Below are 22,136 nucleotides of genomic sequence, written 5' to 3' on the forward strand. Positions count from 1 at the left end.
TTATCTCTGAATCGGAGGGCTCGTGGCTCCTGTCCGTCGGTTTGTTAAGTGTGCAGCCCCCTGCTCGGCCGGGGCCCTGCCGTGGGGTAAGGACGAGGCCTTGCTCGGGGCACCTCCTCCCTGGCGTGGTCTCACACTGTGCCTGCATCTGGCCTCCGGGTTCTCAGACCACAGTTTTCTGCAGTTTCTCTGATCTGCTGTTTATCCTGTCCCTGTGTTCATACTTTGATTTCAGTAATGGTAGTTATTATCAAGCATTCAGATTGTTGTGAAATCTATTTATCATGCCTTTTCATGGCAGGCAGATCTTTCAATTGCAAATTTTATTTCTAAACATTAATGTACAGCTATTGCTATTCTAAATTAATTCCAAATTCAAAAATAACTAGGCAGACACACAGCTGCATCGCGCGCGTTTCCCACGGCCCGCGTCTCGTGCTGAAGTGTGCAGTCTGAGGCTGCACCTGCTCCTTGTGTTCTTGCCAGCTCCTAACGCCTGTGGGGGCCGTAGGGAGTTTGCGTGCTGATCCGGAGCGAGCCGCCTGCAGACTGGTTCGCGGTTGCCTGTGGGACGCCGTGGTCGGCACCTCTGGCCAGCGGCACGGCCAGATGTGGTCAGAGCTGGGGTCTCAGGCACCACACCTTCCTCCTGCTCTCAGCTGCTGGTGTCGGGGTGGGGGGCGCCCCGGGTTCTGCACAGGGTCTGAGACGCCTCCTTGGGCTGGCTTGTGTTGGCCCCTCCTGCATGTTTGCTCAGTGTCTGGGGGAGTCTCTGAGCCCGCGGTGCCCTGTGGGTCTGCTGCTGGGTTTGGTACGAAGGGGCTCCGAGCATGTGGTCACGCACGACTCCCGGCTCCAGCACTGTCATCTGCTTCCTTGGGGACCCTACATGAGGCCTGCTCCGTTGGTCTGGGGTAGCGGCTCTGGTTCAGTGTTTGCAGGGGTTCTGCATGCACATCCAGCCTGGGTGGCTCAGTCCAGACCCGCCGCTGTGAGGCCTGGTCATCTCAGACAGTTGAGGCTGACTTGTTGTGGCCAGCTGTGTGGCAGGCAGCCAGGGCAAGCGGGGCCTGCATACCATCCCGAGATTCTGCTCTGTGTTGCAGGTCAGATACTCAACACAGAGCCTCTTTGAGTACATGAAGGGAATTCAGCATGACCCACAGGCCCTGGGGAGCTTCGGTGAGACCCTTCTGCAGGTATTTGAGGACAACCTGCTCAACGACAGGTGAGCCTCACGGGCCCTTGCCCGGATTTTAGGGGAGAAGTGAAGGAGGCATGGCATGAGGCATGGACACAGCCAGGCGCCGCATGCCTGCACCCACTCCCCTGGCCTGCCCAGCCTGTACTTCAGGCCGTGGACTTAGGGGCTTTGTGCACGTCAGAAGTAAAGACAGCAGGCTGAGAGCCCGGCAGAGCGAGCCCACTCCGGCCGTGTGCCTGGGGTCGGAGTCGCCCTGTCCCCTGCGCTGACAGCACCACTGCGGTTCTGGCGGTCAGCACAGGAGCACAAGCACGGAGTAGAGGAGGCTGTGGGAAGTGCGGCCCTTCTGTGGATTCTCATGCAGCGGCATTCTGCTCCCTGCTTTCCCACAAGGCGAGTGGGCCCTGTGGCCCTGACCACAGCCCTGAGAGGCCACTTCTGGGCAAGTGGCCACAGGGTCCTGACATAGGCCAGCTGACCCATCGCGGGCGGGGAAGGCAGATGCACGGCCCTCAGCAGACAGGTCGCAGCTGTGGCCACCCCATCTGTAAGCAGGCCCCTGGGGGTTTAATGGCATCTAGTGAGAGGCAGTCCCCCGTAGTTGGGTGAATTCTGATGTAAGTCGTCATCATGAAGCTGTTGTGATGGCCAGAGCCTAGGCACATCCCTTGCCTGGGCTGCCCTCTGCCCTGGTGACTTCGCCTTCACTGCTGCAACCATAGGCCTTTATTTCTGTCACTTGGTTGGCATTTTCTACATTTAAACGGAATTGTGCATTAGGGTCCCGTGTCCACTGCTTGGATGAGCACAGCCCCTCTAGCGTCACCCTCTGATTTGGGTGGGTTCCCCATGTGGCTGCCCCACGGCTGGTCTGTTCCAGTTGACAGGCATTTGGGTTTCCTGCCTGAGGTGTTACAGATACGTGGTGGCATGCCATTTACTGTGAAGCATCCTGCCACGTGTCAATGGGCTCTGCTGGTCTACCACACCCCCAGTGGCCTGTGCCTGCTTATCTGGGCTCCAACCTGCACGTGGCACTGGTCTCACGCCAGCCTCCTCCCTCAGGGTCTCTGTGCCGCTGCTGAAGACGCTGGACCAGATGCTGGCCCACGGCTGCTTCGACACCTTTGCCACGGTGGAGAAGTAAGTGCCCGTCCAGCGCTTTGCCCCATTGGAGCGGCCCTGCTGGCCGAGCCCGAGCTTGCCCTGTAAGGAGCAGTGAGCAGCTCAGAGGCCGGGGCCCCAGGGGCCCTGCCAGTGCTCTGAGGGCAGCAGTCACCCATGACGCCTCAGCGGGATTGGGGTTCTGTCCTCCCAGGCCAGATGTGGCCATAGGCACCTGGCGGTCAGCACATCTGTGGATGGGGCAGGGAGAGGAATTGTGGGTGACCTGGCTGTCATGGGGGCACCCGGCGCTGTGCAGGTGGGGCACGCATGATCCCTGGGGGTGCCCGCGGACACAGTGGGAAGAGAGGTACTGTGGGGCGCAGACTGTGTCCGAGAGGCCGCTTCCTGCCTCAGCAGCCCGAGCCCAGGGACACAGCGCAGCTGAGCCGGCCCCCGCCTGCCCGTCTGCAGTGCTGACATCCTGGGCCTCAGCAGTCGGTTTATCTCATTAGGGCCTCATTTTCGTGCCAGTGTGCCTGCTTTTCACTGGATCTCAGACGCCATGGGTTCACCTCTGGCCTGAAAGTCTTGCACCTGTTGGTGGGCCTGGGCGTCCTTCTGGGCATGTTCCTATGACTTGGAGAAACTGTGTCAGGTGGGCCCAGAGCTGTGTTTCCCGTGGTAACTTTCTCCTGCTTCTGAGGTCTCAGCTCGCTGCTGTCAGTGCCCAAGTGTTCCGCAGGCCAGTGGGAGTAGGTGCTGGGTGTGCAGGGCCTCCTGTTGTCTTGCTGGTGGCTCCTCCCCCAGCCGGCCAGGGCTCAGGTGGATCCTTGGGGTCCCTGGGGAACCCCCCTGGTGCTCGGCCCTGCAAACGCAGGGCGGCCTGGGATCCCTGGGTCCCCTCCACACAGGCAGGCTGCCTCTTCACCTCCCCTGCCTCCGTGGCCTCGGTGTGGCCTGCTGCCTCGTGAATGTTGTTACAGGTGAAGGGTGAGTGTGGCCCTGTTACCCTACCTTTGCTGGGACCCTCAAATGCTTTTGAACCTGAAGACATTAAGGGTTCCTCTGTTAATCAGCTGATGGTGCATCACACAGATTTTCTTCTAACGTCCGAGCAGCCTCTGCATTCAGGGATGTGCCCACGTGGGTTGTGTGGTTATGACTTCCGTTTATGGTTATGACTTGCTTATTAGGTACTCTGTTGAGATACATTCTCCTGGCTTGAAAATTTCAAAATACAATAGTAGGAGAAAGTATCTCCTGCTACGAATATAGCTCTTTTTATGTTAATTTAAGGTTTTCTGTTCTGGTGCAGACGACGTCAGTTTTACTAAGAGAACATTTTCATTTCTGGAGGTACTTTCTGCTTCATACTTTGCGTTAATGTGTTTGCATCGGCTTCTTTCCATTCGAACTGGTCCCTTTTTCTGTTCCTTCAGTATCCTCAAGTACATGGGTTTTCTGTGTGTCTTCTGTGTAGCTCTGACGACTCCGCCCGTGAGCCCGTCCTCCGATGTCCTGCGCAGCCCTGAGCTGTGTGCACGCTCACCCTGGCCCAGGATGTCCACAGTCATCCTGCTTGTTCCGCCTCCCTCCTTCTTTCTGTCCTGTTAATAGGGTAACGTCCATTGTCCCATTTTTCTCAGGCTTGTTGGGACCCCTCTCTGCCCTCCTGGGCCACCCCACCAGGGCACAGCCCCACCCGCCGTCACACAGTTGCCCTGTATGGTGGCTGTCAAGTCAGCTATGTGCTCCTCTGTCCCTACAGCTTCCCATCTGCCTCCCCAGGTCTGGGGTCATGTTCTTTCTGCCTAAAGATGTAGTCTAGTGAGATCTGCTGTGGTCAATGCTTCTGGTTTTATTTGCAAGTTATTTTCAGAGCCTACAAAGTCCTCTGCAGCTGTTTTATTTCAGCACCTGACAGATACCCTGCTGCGGCCTCTGGCCCTCACTGCCTTGGGGAAGTCACCTGTAAGTCCAGTTTGGCTGTGCCGCTTTGGAGGCATCTGTGCGTCTCCCACCCGCTGCTTTTCCTGCAGCGATGACCCTAAGGTGCCTTGTCAGTCCTGCAGATGCACATCTAACTAGGAAGTTGTTGAACTAGGTAGGATCTGTCTTCCTTTGTTCCAGAAAATTCCTAGGCGTCATTATCTCTTCCGGCTTGAACCCCACGCACTTCCCTCCCCCAGCACACGCTGCGTCGGCCCGCCCTCGGGGCCGTGTCTATAGCCTGCCTGCCGCTGGCCGTGCTCACCTGCCAGTTCCACGTGGTGTCTCTGACCTCTGCTGGGCTGATCTGTGCAGCTCTGATTTTGGTCTTTGGAGTTTTTCAGGTAGATTTTGCCCTTGGTTTGATTCCCGATGTGTTCTGTCCCATTTTCCGTCGCTGCCCGTGCCTCGTCTCTGAGCGGCCTGCAGTTTCTCTGTCTAGCTGTGTGTCCTCTTTTGCTGATTTACTGTCTGGTTGTCCCCTTTGGAAGAGCATGTGTAAAAGTCACCTGAGGCCCCAGATGACGGTGACCTTCAGCAAGCGGGGTGTCCGTCACCTTTTCCAGGCACAAAGGACCTGGCAATCTGGAAGCTCCCTGGTCACATTCATCTTGGGGCCTCTGCACCATCCAGGGGCCCAGTGGTGGTGCAGCCCATGAGCCTCCCTTTGTCAGGCCTGAGCTTGGGCCTTCTGGTAGCTGGAACAGTGTTGCCCGGCTCCCTCTGCAGAGGTGGTGCACCCCTTCTGTGAAGTGCCAGGTGCACCTCTCAGAGGTGAGGCCGGTCGGCAGCAGCAGGGGTCCCGGGTGTGCCGGCTGCTCTGCGTGGAGACAGCCTCGGGGTCCCGGGCAGGAGGCGCGGTAGAGTGATGCTGTGAGCGACGGAAGAGCAGGGGCGGTGTCTGCCGTTCTTCCCGGGGCTGTCCTGGCCAGCTCAGCTGCTGTGGACCGGTACTATGACCGGGTGCTCAAACAGCGGGAGCTTGTTTCTCACGGCTCTGAGGGCGGGAGGTCCAGGATCAGACTGCCGGCCAGCGTCGCTCCTGGTGGGCAGCCTTCATGCTGTCTTCATGTGGCAGAGGCCCCCTCCTGTGTCTCTTCTTGGAAGGGCACTGCCCCCCACCGCGGGACCCATCCTCAGGACCTCGTCACCTCCTGAGGCGCCCCCCAACACCCTCACTGGGGGTAGTTCGGTGGACTTTGGGAGGCACCAGTATTCAGTCCAAAGCACAGGTGTCCAGTTGGAGGTGCTTCGTAGTAGATCCTGTCCAGAGGAGGCGGGTTTTCAGGGTGGAAACTCAGAAAATGGGTGGTGCATGAATGGCTGAGGTCCCTGGGGGAGAGGGCAGACTGACACAGGCCTGGGTGGAATCACGGGCACCCTGCTGTGGCATTCTGGGGGTGGAGGGGACAAACAGCCAAGCCACTGGGAAGTGGGCCCTCCACGGTGTGTGCTGCTCAGTCATGCGGGCTGAGGACAGGAGTGACCGCGGCCCTCAGCACAGTCCCTTGGTCCTCAGGCGTTTCTACAAGCTGTGGAGAGAAGCCACACAGAGCGGGTTCAGAGAGGGAGGGCCTGAGGGTCACTATAGCTCTGAGTGGCAGTGAGGACCGGGTGGGGGCGTGGTCGTGGTGCCAGGGGGCTGAGGTCCGCTTTGCCCCAAGGATGGGAGTTCACCGTGGGTGGGGAAGTGGGCCTGTGTGCCTCAGCCCACGCCGCCGCGCATCCTGGGCTGTGGGGGTGGGTGTCCTTCCCACAGGGAGCCTGGCGTGCCTGGGTGGCCCAGCAGCGTGGCCTCCACTGTGCAGAGTGGGAGCACGTGCATGCGTCGTCCTGGCACCCCTGGGTGTGCGGGTTGCGTGGGCACATGGTGGCAGTTGGCTGTCGTGTGGAGGACGGGCAGTATGGTGGGGAAGGGTTGTCAGTACGCGAGTTTGCCTGGCACTACACTGGGACGTGGCCCCCGGTCAGCTGAGTGCTTTTTGCAGCCACCCCTTCTGCACGAGGCTGCTCATGCTCTGCAAGGAGGAAATCCAGAAGTCCAGGGACATCCAGAAACTGCGGTCCAGCATTGCTGTGTGAGTCCCAGCCACTTGCCAGATGGCAAAGGGCAGTCTGGCATCAGATGCCAAGCGGAGCCAGGCAGGCACACGGCTCCCAGGGGCGCCGGCAGGCCTAGGGACGGGTCACGTGTCCTGCCTCAGCAGGAGCAGTCACAGGGGAAGGGGCCTCGGGCCGCACAACGGGAGTGGGGCGGCGGGGCGTAGCGGGCGGCCCTGGGTGGCATGTGCGCCAGCCCGGCGGGGCCCCGCACGGGCCAGTTTTCCTGGAAACAGACAGGACTCCAGGCGGGGGGCCTGGATGCACTGTCCCTGGGCCTCTTGGGCCTGGGGCCTGCTCCCCACAGCGTGCCTGTGCCCTGCAGGTTTTGCGGGATGGTACAGTTTCCTGGCGACGTGAGGGCAAAGACCCTCCTGCAGCTGCTGCTCTTGCTCTGCCACCCCTTCCCGGTGGTGAGTGCGGTGCCTGGGGTTGGGGCTGCCTGGAGGCGGGTTGGCGGGGCCTGTGGTCATGTGGATGCCCTCCTGGCGCTCAGCTGCTGCAGTGCTGCATGCGTGGCCCACCGCTCCCCTTAAGACCCAGTGGTTTTAAAGGGGCCCACCCAGAGCTTGGCCTTTTGGGTCCCATAAGGCACCAGGCTAAAGTGGCTCTACCCACACCCAGGGCAGTGCCTTCCCCTGGAACCCCAACCTCAGAGTCAGGTGTTCTGGCAGTGATCCTCTCTGGCTGAAAAATAATCTTCGAGTAATCCCAAAGTGACGTTTTCATGAAAGGTAAAAGCGTTTAATCTAACAGCAGCTCTCAAAGTGGGGTCCATGGGCCTGGTCACAGCACCCCCCCCCCCCCACTAGCAGAAATGCAGATTCTCAGGCCGAGTGTACTTGCTGACTCAGGGTCACTGGATGGACCTGGGGCACAGACAGCTTGTTCCCCGGACGGTGCAGGAACTGGCATCCGCGTGGAACATGCCCTGTCCTGGTGCACTGCATGTCCAGTGCTACCCGCAGTCTCCCCCGTCTAACTGTCCATGCAGGTGTGGGTCGGTCTCAGGGTCCTGGGGTTGCGGCTGGCCTGCGCCTCTGCTGCCTGGGCAGCGTCTGTGTGCTGGGCTCAGTGTGTCCCAATGACGTCTCCATCCCACCCAGGTCCGGAAGGCCACCGCTAGCCAGGTGTATGAGATGGTGCTCACTTACAGTGACCTCGTGGGCGCAGATGTCCTGGATGAGGTCACGGCTGTGCTCGGCAACACGGCCTGGTGAGTGCTCCCAACCCCTGGGCGCATGTCAGTGTCCCATCGGTGCAGCACTGGGGTGAGCGGGGACACCTGGGGGCGGGCACTGCCTCCCTCGCTGTGCCCATTTCTCCCAAAACCCCTCTGAAGGGAAGGGGATCCAGGTGCTCCACCCACCCAGTTCGGGCTCCCCTGTGTATCGGGGTTGAGGTCCATCAGGGCGTGGCACTGTCTGCCCCCTGAGCTGCAGGGCCAGCAGATGGACATGTGAGGAGGTGGGCCAGCAGACAGACACATGGTGAGGAGGCGGCTCCCCTCTGCCCCTCCTCGGGGGTGTGCCATGTGAGTCAGCCACAGCCCCCGAGGGAGCAGCAGGTGCCCAGATCCCTCGGCCCTTGGCCCAATGCGGCTGTGCCCAGATGCACTCAGGGCGCACTGTTCACTCGCCTTGGTGAGAAAGCTGCATGCAGATCTGTTCAAATGGTGATGGGAGGAAACAGGAAGAGGAAGGTTCCCCCTTCACCATCCATGTCGCGACCTGCCCTGGGCAGCCAGGGCCAGGAGCTCCTTAGGGGCCCTAGAGAGAGGCGGGTCTCAAAGTTTACTTCAGGCACAATTTCCAGCAGTCTGTCGGCTTCTCGTCTCCTGGTGGATCCAGACGACAGGTCTGAAAGAGTGTTGAGGGGGCAGAAGGGGCCGATGAGAGGGGCTCATGGAGAAGGTGCAGCCTGTGAATGTGCACGAGCCTGGCGTCAGCTGGTGACACGAGGATGTAGCACATGGGTGGGTGACGACTGTTAGGTGCCAATTTCTGCACACATGCACACCCGTGCAGGTCCTGTGCACACGCTCACACATGCCCGTACACTCACACACACCCACACTCCACAGGTGGCCATTCTCACCCCCTCCCACCCCTTTATGGAGTCAGGGCCAAGCTTGGGAGGTCAGGCCTGGCCCAGTTAGGCACCAGCGATAAGGGCCTCCAGCAGCTCTGGCTGCCCCGTGCCAGTGCACGCTGCATAGGCAGGGGGGACGTGCCCCAAAGGGCTCTTCCCACAGAGCTCACGTGCAGGTCAGGCTCCTGTCCCAGGCCTGGTGGCCATGGCCAGCTCCCTGTTTGAATGGGACAGGAGAGGGCCTCTGGCTTTAGGGAGATGGTGTTCTGCCAACACCTTGGTAGGGCCCCACGGCGATAGCTCCAAATGGGAAGGTCTGAGGGGCATGGATGCCCCCTCTCTGCACAGCTGGGGTGCTGGCCTGACCCCACACTCAGGCTCTGTCCCCTAGGGACTGTACTGATGTTTTTTCCTATTAGTATGTCAACCTTATAAAATGGAGAGGGACGTTCTAAATCATCAGAATCTCAGGGTACCAGCTTGAAGAAGGGCAGAGGGTCAGAAGCTGAATCCCTGATGCCCAGGATGTCCAGGGAGCCGCCTCTGTCTCATGGCGGTAGCACAGAGAGGGCGCACCGCACCATACTTTAACCCCTTTCTGTGAAAAAAAACCTCGAGGGTTTGAAAATAACTTATTTTTCTTACTACAAAAGAAAAACACACCCGGTATTTCTCTGTGATGTTGTTAAGTTTAATTTTTACTTTTAATGAAATAAACAGCTTTCCAAGTAAAATAAAACTTAAGCCCACAGGATAACATCTCCTCCCCCCCACTCCCCGCACAGGCCCTTCTGTCGCGGCCCCCTGGGCTGGGCCTGTCTGGGGGCTGCGTCCTCCGTGTGGGGCGCCCCTTGTTTGGGGGGCTCACTCTCCAGCACCTTCCCAGAAGGGGCGTGGGGGTCTGCCGGGTGGGGAGTTCTGGGACATAGAGTGTTCTTCCCCTTTCCTACCTGGTCTGAGATGCCAGGAAGGTCACCGAGAGCTTGAGGTTTGTGGCAGGTTTAACCAGAGCAGCCGTTCTCGTGGCTGAAGCCGCCCCTGCCCCTCTGCAGGGACGCAGAGCTCCCGCTCGTGAGAGGCCAGCGGAACCGCCTGTGTGATCTCCTCGCTGTGCCCAGACCTCAGCTGGTCCCCAAGGTAACCGCTCGCCCTGTCACTCCGCACGGGAACACCCGGGCCCTCCCCGCGTGGGAAGCCACCCCACGGTTCCGGGGAGCTCTGCTTCGTCTTCCTCTGCCTGCGTCTCGGCTTTGGGGGTTGCTGCCAACCTGTCTTCAGGCCTCTGCCCCCCTCTGCAGCCACCCACAAGGCCCCAGATGCCTCCTTCCTCAGGGTCAAGTCGCTAGCACTTCCTCTGGGTCTAGGTGTGCCCCTCTGCTCGCCGCCCTTCCGTCTCTGGGTGGCGGCCACTCTTCCCTGTCAGAGCTTTTGGCATATTAGCCACACTTGTTTTAAATTCCCAGCCTTATAATTCAGTGCTTCTGCCATATCGAGCCTGGTTCGGCTGTTTGGCTTTGTCTCTCCAGACATGCTCTCATGCCTTCTGGCATATTTTATGCGTTTTTGTTGAAAGGCAGACGTGTTGTGCTGGGGACAGGAGCTGCTCTGGCTTTTAGCATGTGCTGCAGGCACAGAGCCTCGGGTCCTCCAACCTTCGGCGTCCAAGCCTTCGGGCGTCCTGGCTTGCAGCCCCTGCAGCAGCTGGAACCTGTGGTTCCGAGACTGGAGCCCTCTTGGTGAGGGGTAGGATGGGGCAGGGGGACCATCTGCAGTCTGCTCTGCCATTGGCGGTCTGGACCTCAGCCCCTGACCTCCGTGCACCTCCCGTGACTGTGTTGCCAGATGTGTGCTTAAAGTGCTGAGCCCCGTTCCCCTTGAGCACAGGCTTGCAGGGGCGGCCTAGGGGTGACTCATGACCCCGACTTGTCCGGCCCCTGCCAGAGCTGTGCGGGAAACCCCAGGACAGTGTGAGTGCCCCCGAGATGGCGACCCGTGCTCAGTCATGCCCGACCTCCAGCAGCTTCTCAGAGGTGCCTCTGGTCTACAACAAGCTCCAGGGACACCAGCCTTGGGGTGCTGATGGGGCTCAGGAGGGCACCTCTCCCCATCTGTGCGGCAGACACTCCACAAGTCCGCCCAGCAGGCGGCCTCGCCCTCATGTCTCAGCGCGGGGGGAAGTCACAGCGTGTGTTCCTCTCTTTCTCTTGAGTTTCCTCGAGTGTCTTGATGTGCTGAAGTGTGGTGGGTGCGAGTGTGGGTCAGTGGCACCCTCCTGGGGCCTGGCTGCTGTCTGCCTGTCACAGTGCCTTGGCACTAACGTGGCCGCACTGGTTTCTGGCTGGTGTTCGTGAAGTCCATTCTTTCCGTCGCTCCATTCCGCGTGCCATTGCATGTAAATGGTCTCTTGTAATGGGTCCCACCTCCTTTCAGTCCGGTTTAATGATCCTTACTGATCACAGCGTTCTGTCCACTCACATTTCACACGATTATGGATTCATTGGGGTCACATCTACCATCTTCCTATTTTCTGCTGATCTGTTTTTTCTTTCCTCCCTTCTTGTTGTCATTTAGATGAGATTAAAGATGTCTTTATCTTCTGTTAGCTTGGTGCCATTCAGTTTTCCCACTGCCCAGCTAGTGACTCCCGGAGAAGACTGGCCTCGCCTTACCGCAGTCTGAAGGATGGGTGGCGCAGGCGTGGGGCTCTGGCCGTGGGACCCCCTCGTCTTCCCAGGGACCCGGCTCCAGGCTGCCAGGGGGCCTCTGCTGCTCATCAGAGATTCTGGGCTTGCCTTCCGCTCAGACCCCTCTGTCTTCCCCGCCCCGCGTTACGCCGCCCATGTGCCCCGCTTTGGCACTGGTTTGTTTCTGAGACAGCCCTCCTCCTTCCCGTCCTGGCCTCCCCGCTGGGTGCTGTGTCATGTCCCATGGTGCCTGGCCTTTCTCTAGGGCCCACCCCAAGCCTCCTGCAGATGTGGGGATGGTGTTGTCACCAGCCAGGTGACCCCGCCAGGGGCAGAGCTGAGCACGGCGACTCTTTCCTGGGTAAAGGCAGCTCCGGGTTTACCCAGATGTGCTTCATAGGTTCCTGTTGGGAAGGTTTTGGACACGGATGAAGTTAGAGAGAAACGCATAACAAACCTTCCCAGCCGCTACCCAGAGGTGGTGGTGGCCACAGGGCTCCTGGGATGTGCTGGGGTGTGTGGGCCCCAAGTGGCGGGGACCTGGCACTGACCTGCCCGACCCTGCTGTGTCCCCCACAGCCCAGCACCCGCTGACTGGTCTGCAGCCGAGCCCTGACACCCGCCCCGCAGGGAGGAGCTGGCCGACAGCACAAGGGGCCTGGTGCCACGCCTGGGCAAGAGGGCGGTGCGCCTGAGGACCTGCATCTCGTCGCCACAGAGCTGGCCTTTCCTCACGTGTCCCGGGCTCTCGGTGCTGCGGCGCTTAAACACGAGTCTCTGCCTATAAAGTCACGTCCTGACCATTTCCACGTGTCTGGGTCTGATGCTAGTGTGAGTCTGGGAGACGGCGTCGTGGGGGTATAAGCGGGAGGCCAGGGCTGGTCGTAGGCTCCCTGCTGCCCACCTGCATGGAGGGGGCGGCCCTGGGGGACCAGGCCCGGGCCAGGGCCAGCTGCAGCCTCCTGCCCTGGCGCTGCTCCAGCCGCAGGCCTTGCTCAGCTCGGTCTTAGCAAGATGTGTCCTGGGAAAGGCTCATGTCAATGCCATGTAGGCCAGAGAAATGTCAGTGGGGTCTCCCCCAACCCTGATCTAGCGTCCAGCACACGTGAGTCGCCCGCCACCTGCCCTCACGTGGCCTGGGGCTCCTCCCGCCCGCCCTTATGTCTGCTTCATGGGCCAAGGTGGGGCTGCAGGAGAGATGAGGGTGGGCAGGTGGGTCATCTGCAGTGAAGATGCTGGCCAGACTGTGGGGGCCATAAGCACAGGACTGAGGGCATGGCGACAGGATTGGCCAAGCCACGCCGAGAAGTACTTTGCCGCTGCTCCCTTAGCGCTGGTGGTCACGTGGTGGCAGCCACTGGACTTCCTGGGGATGTTCCCTTCGTGTGCTGGACCTTGGGGCAAATAATCCTTAACACCCAAAAGAGGAGGTCCTGTGATACGTTTGTGAGGTTTTCAACTTTGTAGATTAACTTTTTATTTCATTCAAGCCTTAAAACATGCCCCTCTCTTGAAGATGAGGGAGTTTCCATCTCGGCTGACCCTGACAGAGGTCACACGGGAGGGATCCCATATGACGTGGTGCCTGTGTCCAGACCCAGCCTCAGGCTGTGGGACGCCACGCTGGCGGGAAGGCTGTAGTGCAGGGCGGCCGCATGTGGTTCTGCTCTCGTATCTGCTGGGCAACCGGAGCCCCCGCCACCGAGCAGCATCCGGGCCTTGGCTGCAGAAAGCCAAGTAAGCAGCTTCTGAAAAGCAAAGTAAAGTGCTTTTCTGTGATTTTTTGAAGACTGTAAGGTTCCAGAGAAATGGCCTTTTGGAGACAGGCCAGGTCACCACACAGACCCATCAATGACACTGTCGCAAGGCAGCTCCTCTTTAGCGTGGGTCTAACTTTGCAGCCCAAAGGAAACCAAACCGATCTGGCCACAGGCAGGGTCCTGCCAGCCCTGCTCGTGCTCAGCACACTGGACCCTGAGGTCAGCACTTGCTCCAGCAGGTGCCTGGTGGCTGGGAACGTCCCTACTCCTGCAGCCAGTTTCTGGAGCCCACCTGGGTCTGGGTGATGGAATTGGTGGGAGCCCCACACTCCTAAAGTGGGGGGCAGCCAGTGAGAAAATGGGTGACTGAGGCAGGGGAGCAGGACAGTGCTCGGCTGTCTTTGTGGAGACATGGTCGGGAACCCTTGGAAGGACAGCAGATAGTGCCAGAGACGCACACTTGCAGCCCCAAAAGCATGTGCTCTGTGAGGCAAGGAGCCAGCAGGCCTGGAGCAGGGTGTGCACGGGATCTGGCAGGGCCATGCTCGCGTGCAACTGCCTTTCTCACATGACACAAACCCACCGAGTGGGCACCGCAGTGGTCCACCGAGCACCAGGCAGAACCTAACAGGAGACCCTGTGTAAAGCAGGGACCCTCACGGCAGCATGGGCGGCAGCGGGGCCAGGAGAGGCCAGGCCTTAGGGATTGGAGAGTGAGAACACGCCTCCCCTGCTGCCCCTACTAGACAGGCCCCACACTGTCCAGACCGTGGGCACCAGAGGCAAGTCCCAAACCTGACCTAGGAGCGCATGTCTGGGTGGCAAGCACGGGGCCGCAAGGAGGGAAGAGCTTCATGCTGAGGAAACCACCAGCCTGGTGGGCTGTGTGCCTTCTAAGCCACACCCCCAGGGACGAGACCAGAGCAAAGTCCACTGGGGCAGATAGGCCTGCTACCACTCGGTGGGTCCTTCTGTGCACACTGCCTACGCCAGTCAGCTCGTGGTGCTGTTCTGTGCAGTGCAGGGCCTTCGGTACCAAAGTGCTCCCCGGCATGACAGCCACACAATCCCCAGGGCTGATATCTCTCAGGGGGTCACATCTGCCCCCAGGAACCACCAGCCTGGTGGACAAACTTCAGGCAGCAGGAAAACAGTCCGCATGCATGGCACCGATGTGACGGGGAGCAAGGCCGCAGGCTGCATCATGCACAGCACAGGCGCGGATGGGCCCTGGTCCTCCTGGCCTGAATTGACACCTCCCGTGCCCGAGGAGTCTTTGAGGCTGTGCAGAGGCCCCGACCCTCCCACCCCAGGCTACTGCCTTGTCATACGGCCTGTCAGAGCCGGTCCCCACCCTTGGGGTCATCACTGATACTTTAAGGAGCCACACACTGGTGACCTTGTTTCGTGCTCAGGTAGGGGGCTGCTGACCGCACACCGCCTTCAGGGAAAAGCTGTCTGGTGGTCTCAGGCCGCTGGGACTGAGGGGCCATCCGCCGAGCTGGAACTGCCCACAGCCAGGGTGGCCATTTCAGAGAGTAGTCGCCTGGACCTGGTTGTCACCGCCAGCGTCCTGAGTCTTCCCCACATCAAATCGGAACCAACCAGAGAGCCATGTGCCCCAGCCAATCACGGGGATGCCTGTGCCCCCACAGCCCCTTCTCCTAGGAAGCCAGCGCCCCCTGCCGCTCTTGAGCCCCGGCCATGCGCAAGCTGCCCTGCCAGCTGTGTGCACGCGCCCCCTGGCCTTGTGGGGCCACGTGCCCACCAAGGCTTCAACAGCCAGACTCAGGCAGTACTGAGGCTGAGGGCAGCAGGTGGTGGCCATGCTCCCTGGAGGAGCTGCTCTGGGTCTCATGCTCACATGTGTAACAAGCAGCCCTCAGGCTGTGCGCTCACAGCTGTGCGTTTCACCGCAAGTAAACCACACGTGATCAGCACGCCCATCCGGGTGAAGAGCCAGCACTACACAGGTGGTGGGCTTTCCCCACTCCCCAGCCCTTCACCACCTGTGGGACAGTCCTGACCCAGGGCTGCTGGGGGCCCCTGCACATACCTGGGGGCAGCTGCTGTGGATCATCAGCTGAAGTGAATGAAGTCTCGGCCCTCCTGCAGACCCAGTGACTTCAGGTTGTCCTCAAATGCACCCCCCGTGAGGTCCTGTGTGTTGAGGGCGGGTGTGAGCAGCAGGTCCAGCTTAATCCAGGCCTCCCCTGGCCCACATTGGGGCCACCATAGATCCCAACAGGCTTGAAGTCATCTGTGGCCACCTGACAGGTCGTCCACTATGAACTTCTCTGCTGGGAAGAGGCCAGAGGAGACAGGGCCACGCAGGGAAACTGCCTGTGCTGGGCCACCACGCTCTGCCACCAGCCCCCACCCAGCCTAGCCTCAGCCCCTCCTTGCAGCTGACCCCGACCAGGGGGACTTGGAAAGAAAGCCACGGAGAGACCTGGCTTCCCTCAACCGATGGGGCCTCTCTGATGGCCCCCCACCCACCTCCTCTGCAGGGCCAGGAACCCACCCAACAGCAAGTCCCCTCCTGCCTTTCTCCCACCCTTCCCTGCAGTGGGGAGAGGCCTGCAGCCACGCAGGAGCCAGGCCCCTGCAGGGGGGCTCAGGCCCCACCCATGTCACATAAGGGGCCACAGCAGGTGTCTGGGACTCTCACTCCAGTGCCTCAGTAACTCACTCCGGAAAACATGCCCAGCATGCCAGGAGCTGCAGGTGAGGCCGGGGCTCTCAGAGGCCATGTTCCTGCTGGCTGTCCTCTGGCCCCTGTGGCCAGCACGGAGGATCAGCCCGGCCACACACAGCCTTGGCCTGGGCCGTTACTACTGGGCCCTGCTAGAAGTACACAGAAAACATTCCACTCGGGAAACACCTGAAATGCCGCATCTGCCCTCCGCATGCTGTCCATTCTGACCCTTTTCTCTTCCCAGTATCTCTGCTCCCTAGTTTCCAAGGGCACGATGACTGGACTCAGACGCAGCCCGGCCCCGAGGGGGGCCCAGAAACCAGGGCCTGCTGAGGGGCCCGTGGGGCGGCAGGTCTGTGCCTGACAGGAAGGGGCCGCCTCCTCAAAGTCAGACACTCCTGAAACATGGTGCCCACTAGAGTGGAAAGGCCAGCACCAGGCTCCAGAGGCACCCAGGATGCCTCCCTTGGCCAGCAGCCATGGTCCCACGGACAAGCTGGCGATGCCAGGCGAGAAACGTCGCGAAGAGGAAACTGACACTGGAGACGGGTGCTGGGCCTCCCCGGGAGTCAGACGCACTCCGAAGACTGCAGGCAGGACCCGGCCGAGGACAAGTCGGGGCCCCTGCGGCCTGGGACTTCACCCTCGGCATGTCCTCTGGCCAGGGGGAGACACGGCCCCCCATGACCTGCACTTCCACTCCCGGGATTAAACCCCAGAGAACCAGGCAGGCAAGGCGGGACATCTCCATGGCCGAGTGCCAGCCTGACATGCATGCAGCTGAATGCCGGACACCAGCGTGGTGTGGGCGAGGCCACAAGCACAGATGTCCGGTTCCTTCCCCACAAGGTGCCAGAGCAGGCAGGTGGACCACTCAGCTTGGGGAGGCCTCCCTGCCCACACGACGAAGGGCAGAGAAGTGGCACAATGGGAGGCTCTGTCCTGTGAGCACCTGTCCAGGACGTGTCCAGAGTGTCTCTTCCAGGGCTAGACGGGGAGTGTCTGTGGCTTTGTGGTCATATGTCTTCTGTCCCAATAAATTTTATTTATAAAAGCAGCTGGTGGGCCATGTTTGGGCCATTTTCTGAATGTGCCATTTTCTGAATGTGTCAATAGTTCAAAATAGGAAAGTTCATCCAAAGAAGAAAAGCGTGAGAAAAGGTCTTGGAAAGAATGAAGGACACGCACACCGTAAAGCTGCGCACAAACAGACCCACGGGAAAGACCGGAGCCCGGAAGTGGCCCCAGGAGACGGCGCCTCATTGCTGGGGAAGAGGCGGGCGCTCGCCACATGGTGCTGGAATGGTGTCCGGAAGGAGATGTGCATCCCTAGCCAGTCTTCCCACAGAATAAATTCTAGTATCAAAGGTAGAAGAAAAAAAATAGTCTAGGAAGTAAACTTAGAGGACATGTTTTAAAATTTCATGAGGAGTTACTATCTTAGAATGAATACAACTCTAAAAGCCATAAAATAAAAAAATCAGATATTTAAATGTGAATTTAATCAAATGACACCGGTGGAAAAAGTCTGAATGTTTAAAAAGTACTGACAGATCAGTAGGAAAATGGGCTGGGGAGTAATTTACCAAAGGGGAAAGGACTGAAGACATGCTCCTCCCCGGAGGGCGATGTGCAGACTTTCCACCACTTCGCAGAGGTGGCCCGTTGGGCCACATGCTGCGGACGGTGCTTGGTGGGGGCACGAGCTGCCCTGGAGGGCAGGGGTGGCGCCTGGTGGGATCCCGACTGGGAGGGCTGTTCTCTGACCACGGGCACTTGGAGCTCTCCCTGCACACAGCCAAGTCACGTGTGTTGTTTTTAACAGTAAACGATGAGGTTGGCCCAGAGGCCTGTCCACAAGTGATGGGGTGATGACCGTATGAAACGTCCCTGTAATCCAGCTTTCAGAGCGAGGTGCTGGGACCCCCAAAGCGTCTCCGTATGGAACTGCTCCCACCACAGAGGAAGCGGGTGGGGAGCCACCAGCACGACCCACGGAGCGGAGGTCAGATGCATTAAAGCACAGCGTGCAGGAGGCGTAAAGGTCGTGTTGGGTGCGGCCACATGCTGGCCCCAGGTCTGACCAGCAGCACACTATCAGAGGATAAAACGTATCTGTCGAAGGCACTGGGGAGCCTTTGGCCCTGATGGGTATCTGGGACTTTTGGGGTGACTGGTGTTTTTCTTAGGCTTTTATCTTTTTGGGAAACAGTAATTAATGAATGAAATGGCACTGGAATTTCCCTCACAACACAGGGTGGGGCCCTGGGTGCTGTTCCTCTGGCAAACCGTGCTGGAAAGTTCCATTAATAAAGAGATGATGACAGAGATGGTGCCAGTAGGTTTCCCTGCAATGATCTCCAAGATACATCATCATATGAAAAAGCAAAATAGAGAAAAGTGGGTATGAAATGCTACCATTTATTTTAAAAAGCCACATGCACATCTTATTTGTGGTGTCTCTGGGAGAACACGCAAGAAACAGGAGACCAAGGTGCCTCTGGAACTGCCGGGGCCACGAGTGGGTGAGGCTCCCTGGGAAGTAGACCCTTCACAGCCAGTCTGCTCCTCAAAATCTGTGGAACTCAAATTTCCTTTCACACCTGCTTCCTGCAGGCTCTTATTTACCAACTTTCCCTGGCAGCTTGGAAGTTCGGTCATCTGGGCCTTAAAGAAGCTTCTTTTGGGAACTGCTTTCAAACGAGAAAACCCAAAGCCAGGCAGGCCAGAAGTAGCAGGTGGGTCTGGTCTCCGTGGCCCCACCTCGCGGCACTCACAGCCGGGGTGCAGAGAGGATGGGCATCAGACATGGCCAAGGCTGGGCTGTCACCTCCGTGACCTGGTGATACATTATTGTGACACCTGTCCTGCTAGCAGACCCTTGACCCTCACTGGCTTTGACAGAAAAAGCTGCCAGGTTGGGGGTGGGGGGTCACCTGGCAGGGAACAGCCAGCAAAGAGCTGAGGCCCTTGGTCCAGCACCTGAGGACTGAGCTCTGCCGACGAGAGCCTGAAGCACACGTGCCCCGGTCGAGCCTCAGGATAGGATCCTGTCCCGGCTGGCACCACGTCTCCTTTAGGTCACGTCTGTGGTAACCCATCATGTAGCGCCAGTTAAATAATCCAGGTTCGAGCTGACAAACCGGCCGAGAATGAAACCCAGGGTGCTGAGCCGGGCCTGGAGCTACGGACGGCCCTGCCCCACACCGTACACGCCGGTCGGCACAGGGTGGGTTGAAGCCCCACATGGCGGGGCTGGTGCTGCGACCTCTTAGAAACAACCCTAAATTTCCCAGGAGCTTCTGAGCCATGACGCCAAGACACATGCAAACAGATGGAAAACAGGGAAACTGAACTTCATCAGAAACAGTTTGTACATCAAAGGATGTCATCGGGGAGGAGGAAGACCACCCACAGGTGGGGAGAAATGTCTGCACACGCGTCGGGGTCCTGCATCGAGGACATAGACGGAACTCCCACGGCTCAACCGAAAGGCAAACAACCCGATCGAGAAAGGCACTACACTCAAGCAGACATTTCTCCAAAGACACTCAGATGCCGACAAGCCCACGGGCGGATGCATTGAGACCACAGGAGAGGCCGCTGCACACCCGCCAGAATGGCGAGGTGGACGCACAGGGACAGCAGGTGTTGGTGAGGACGTGCGGTGCCCAGACAGCACTTGGCGGCTCTTCAGGGGCAGCGCCCAGGAGGGGCGGGAACAAGTCAGCACACGGACTGCACGCAGCGTCAGCGGCAGCCAGAGTCCCTGAGGCCCTTCCGAGTTAGCTTTGCCAGCCAGGCCTGCATCACCGCCAGCCAGCAGCCCGCACACACAGCCACCACCCCGGCTTCTGCGGGGCCGGGTCTCAGAACAGCCCAGGCCGCGTGGGGCTCCGAGTGAATGTCTTTGCAGACGCCGTCCTCGGGGTCTGCCTGTTCACACACCCTTTCCCGACGCGGGCGACTTCCCCTAAGCTGCACCTGGGGGCCGGCACAGAATCCGGACACCTCAGCAGCCGAGGGCGTCCATGTCCCCGAACGTCGGAGAGTGGGCCTCGTGGGAGTATAGCCCTGCGGAGGGACGTCCGTCAGGACGCCAGCCTGGCCACCAGCGGTGTCGGGCCACTCCAACAACTAAAAGCTCTGAGTAAATTCCAGTCAGTGTGAACAGGGACCAGGAGCTTAAAGCGGCCACGCATACGTCCTCGGAGGCCCCGGTGTGGCATGGCAGGGAGGTGTGCCCCACTTCTTATGGCATCTCTCCTGCTCACACACTGCCAACTCCCTTCTGTAAGAGCATATCCTCCAGGAAGGCCTCTGGTGAGCACCCTGGTCAGAGACTGCAGCCCAACCTCCCACAGGGGCTGGAAGCTGCCGGAAGTGGCGACCTGTGTCTTTGCAGCTGCCAGCAGCACATGGGGCCCTGCTCACCCACCAACACTGTCCCCTTAGGACCCTGTGGGGCAGCCCTGAGCCAGGCTGAAGTTGGGGGGTGGCACGCCTTCTTAGTGACTGCTCCACCCCAAGGCTTGTATGGGGTTTAAGGGCACACAGGTCACTGAGGGAGCCGGGAGGTGCCTCAGGCCTGGCCCTTGACACACTGCCAACACCGGCTACTTTTACAGAAATGCAACCGGCTTTATGAGGCCCTGTGGCTGCCTCTTCCTCCAAACCCTCCCAGCACCCCCAGCACAGTGCATAGCTTCCGGGTGGGTGCTGGGCACTGGGGTCTCATGCATGGGGCCTGTCCCAGCGTGCGACCACAGTGCAACACTCACCAGCTTCACGCAGATTACGAAGGGTGGCCGTGCGGCTCGGAAGTGCAGGATCGGAACCCGGGGCTTGGGCTTTTCCTGAAAGAGGAGACAGTGGTGGGCCCCCCAGTGCTCGTCCTCAGGGACACGTGCCACCTGTGTGCCCTGCACCACTCACGGCTGGATGTGCTCAGGTGGGCACCCAGATCACAGCCTACCAGGGGCGGGCCCCAGCCTAGCCCCCTCACGCCGCCACAGAACTAGGCTGGGGTGGGCGGAGAGGGCAGACGGGGCACAGCTCTCTCCAGCAGGGACCACGTAGGGCCCAGGAGCCCCACAGTACGCCTGCCAGGCCTGGAGCCTTCTGGGCCCAGGTGGCCTTTCCCAGGGAAGGTTCTGGACACTGCCACTCAGGCCCAGGCCGTCAGCCCCCGCGTCTGGCCGTCTCGGAGGGGCTCCCGGGGCCCCAGCACACCTGAGAGCCCTCGTAGCAGTAGAAGCCCTTCCTGATCTTCTTCTCGTCCACGTCGCAAAAGGCCACCACCTGGGGTCACAGGACGCCAGCCTTGGGGATGGTGGGGACATGGGAGACAGAAGGGGCACGGGGCACAGGGGGACGTGGGGCACAGGGCGGTGAGGGACCCCACCTTGTGCCGTGCTCTGTCTGTCAGGCTGCGGTAGAGCCAGCGGCCCTGCCTGCCAGCATTCCAGATGGTGAAGGCTGCCCAGTGTGGCAGGACCCGCTCCTCCAGGAAGCGGACGCGGTGTGTCCACATGGTGGTCCTGTGGGGGAGGGGCGTGACCGGGGGCAAGGCCCCAGACCTTCCCACCCACCCCTGTGCCCTCCTCGTGTCCCCGTGCTCCAGACCGTGGGAGCCTGAGGGAGCCCATGTGGCCACTGGGGCGTCAGGACCCTGGAGCACCGAGCACGGGGCCTGGACACGCCCATGAGCAGCCAAGGGCTGTTTCCCGGGAAGCAGCCCTGGCAGCTGGCGGTCGCTTCCACGTGACCCCTAGGCTGGCCCCTTGCCTGGGGCAGACCTGGAGGTCCAGGCCTGGCCCCAAACACGTCAGCTGCTCCCAGTTTGACATGGTCAGACGCATGGAAAGGCCTCCATGACGGACATAAACTGTCGTGAGAATTTGGAAGGTTGGAGGGCATTTCCGGGTTGTGCCGTGGCCCCACGTGACCCCACGTCTATCTCCTGGAGAAGTCCTTGTATGTAAGTGTTAGGAAAAAGTATAAAACCTAAATGTGATTTATTCCCACTAGGATGTTTAAACGTTTTAACAGTAAGGTATTAACAAAGGGCCACGTGGTGGAAGCTGCTCGGCTGAGAGTGGGGGTGGGGAATTGATAAGGGCCTGGCGATACCTGTTTGAGTTTTTTAAACCTACCAATAAGAAAGGAAAGATATAACTGGCTTAGGTGACGTGCGGGAAAGAATGTGAACCCTGTAGTACTCAGCCAATGAGGAACCAGGGGAGGGATCGCGCACCAGGAGATAACTTATTGGCGCCAAACTCCGCTGGTGTGCCTGCCCACCAGACACCCCATCTTGCAAGACCGTCATTAAAGCCTCGCTCCGCTGTTCTCTTTGTCTCCGTGTCCACTTACTGAATTTGGACCAGTGAGTGTGTTTCTCACATAAGGGAGGCTTGCGAGCCGTGGCAGAAAGTCACGGCTTCCACAACAGGCCCATGAAAAGATGCTCCACACGGCTGGTCATCAGGGAAATGCGAACT

General features: G+C 59.7%; 2 protein-coding genes across 21 annotated transcripts in view; one reads left to right on the forward strand and one right to left on the reverse strand.

Moving 5' to 3' along the window:
- TBCD (tubulin folding cofactor D) overlaps positions 1-11,980 on the forward strand; it is a 147,470-nt gene extending 135,490 nt beyond the window's left edge. For 3 of the 6 annotated variants that reach the window (XM_073236174.1, XM_073236177.1, XM_073236176.1), the window contains exons 33-39: positions 1,107-1,228; positions 2,270-2,347; positions 6,289-6,378; positions 6,726-6,813; positions 7,507-7,616; positions 9,544-9,628; positions 11,755-11,980. In XM_073236174.1, coding sequence (XP_073092275.1) covers positions 1,107-1,228; positions 2,270-2,347; positions 6,289-6,378; positions 6,726-6,813; positions 7,507-7,616; positions 9,544-9,628; positions 11,755-11,769 — 588 coding nt within the window. In that variant the 3' untranslated portion in view covers positions 11,770-11,980. Of the gene's footprint in view, positions 1-1,106; positions 1,229-2,269; positions 2,348-6,288; positions 6,379-6,725; positions 6,814-7,024; positions 7,135-7,254; positions 7,395-7,506; positions 7,617-9,543; positions 9,629-11,754 lie in introns of those variants that run through there. The other 3 variants (XR_012130989.1, XR_012130988.1, XM_073236175.1) reach the window with 3 other exon arrangements.
- Positions 11,981-12,618: 638 nt separating this feature from the next.
- The window catches only part of B3GNTL1 (UDP-GlcNAc:betaGal beta-1,3-N-acetylglucosaminyltransferase like 1), a 68,726-nt gene continuing 59,208 nt past the window's right edge, over positions 12,619-22,136 (reverse strand). For 2 of the 15 annotated variants that reach the window (XR_012130991.1, XM_073236192.1), the window contains exons 9-13: positions 21,038-21,173; positions 20,866-20,934; positions 20,415-20,489; positions 14,992-15,095; positions 12,619-12,923 (exon numbers count right to left, since the gene is read on the reverse strand). Coding sequence is in view for 11 of the 15 variants with exons in the window: in XM_073236192.1 (XP_073092293.1) it covers positions 15,015-15,095; positions 20,415-20,489; positions 20,866-20,934; positions 21,038-21,173 (361 nt within the window). In the remaining 4 variants the exon portion in view is untranslated. Of the gene's footprint in view, positions 12,924-14,991; positions 15,096-18,034; positions 19,708-20,414; positions 20,490-20,865; positions 20,956-21,037; positions 21,174-22,008; positions 22,135-22,136 lie in introns of those variants that run through there. The other 13 variants (XR_012130993.1, XM_073236194.1, XM_073236189.1 and 10 more) reach the window with 11 other exon arrangements.

This window comes from Manis javanica, chromosome 4 (genome assembly GCF_040802235.1).
Source record: "Manis javanica isolate MJ-LG chromosome 4, MJ_LKY, whole genome shotgun sequence".
Classification (NCBI taxonomy): domain Eukaryota; kingdom Metazoa; phylum Chordata; class Mammalia; order Pholidota; family Manidae; genus Manis; species Manis javanica.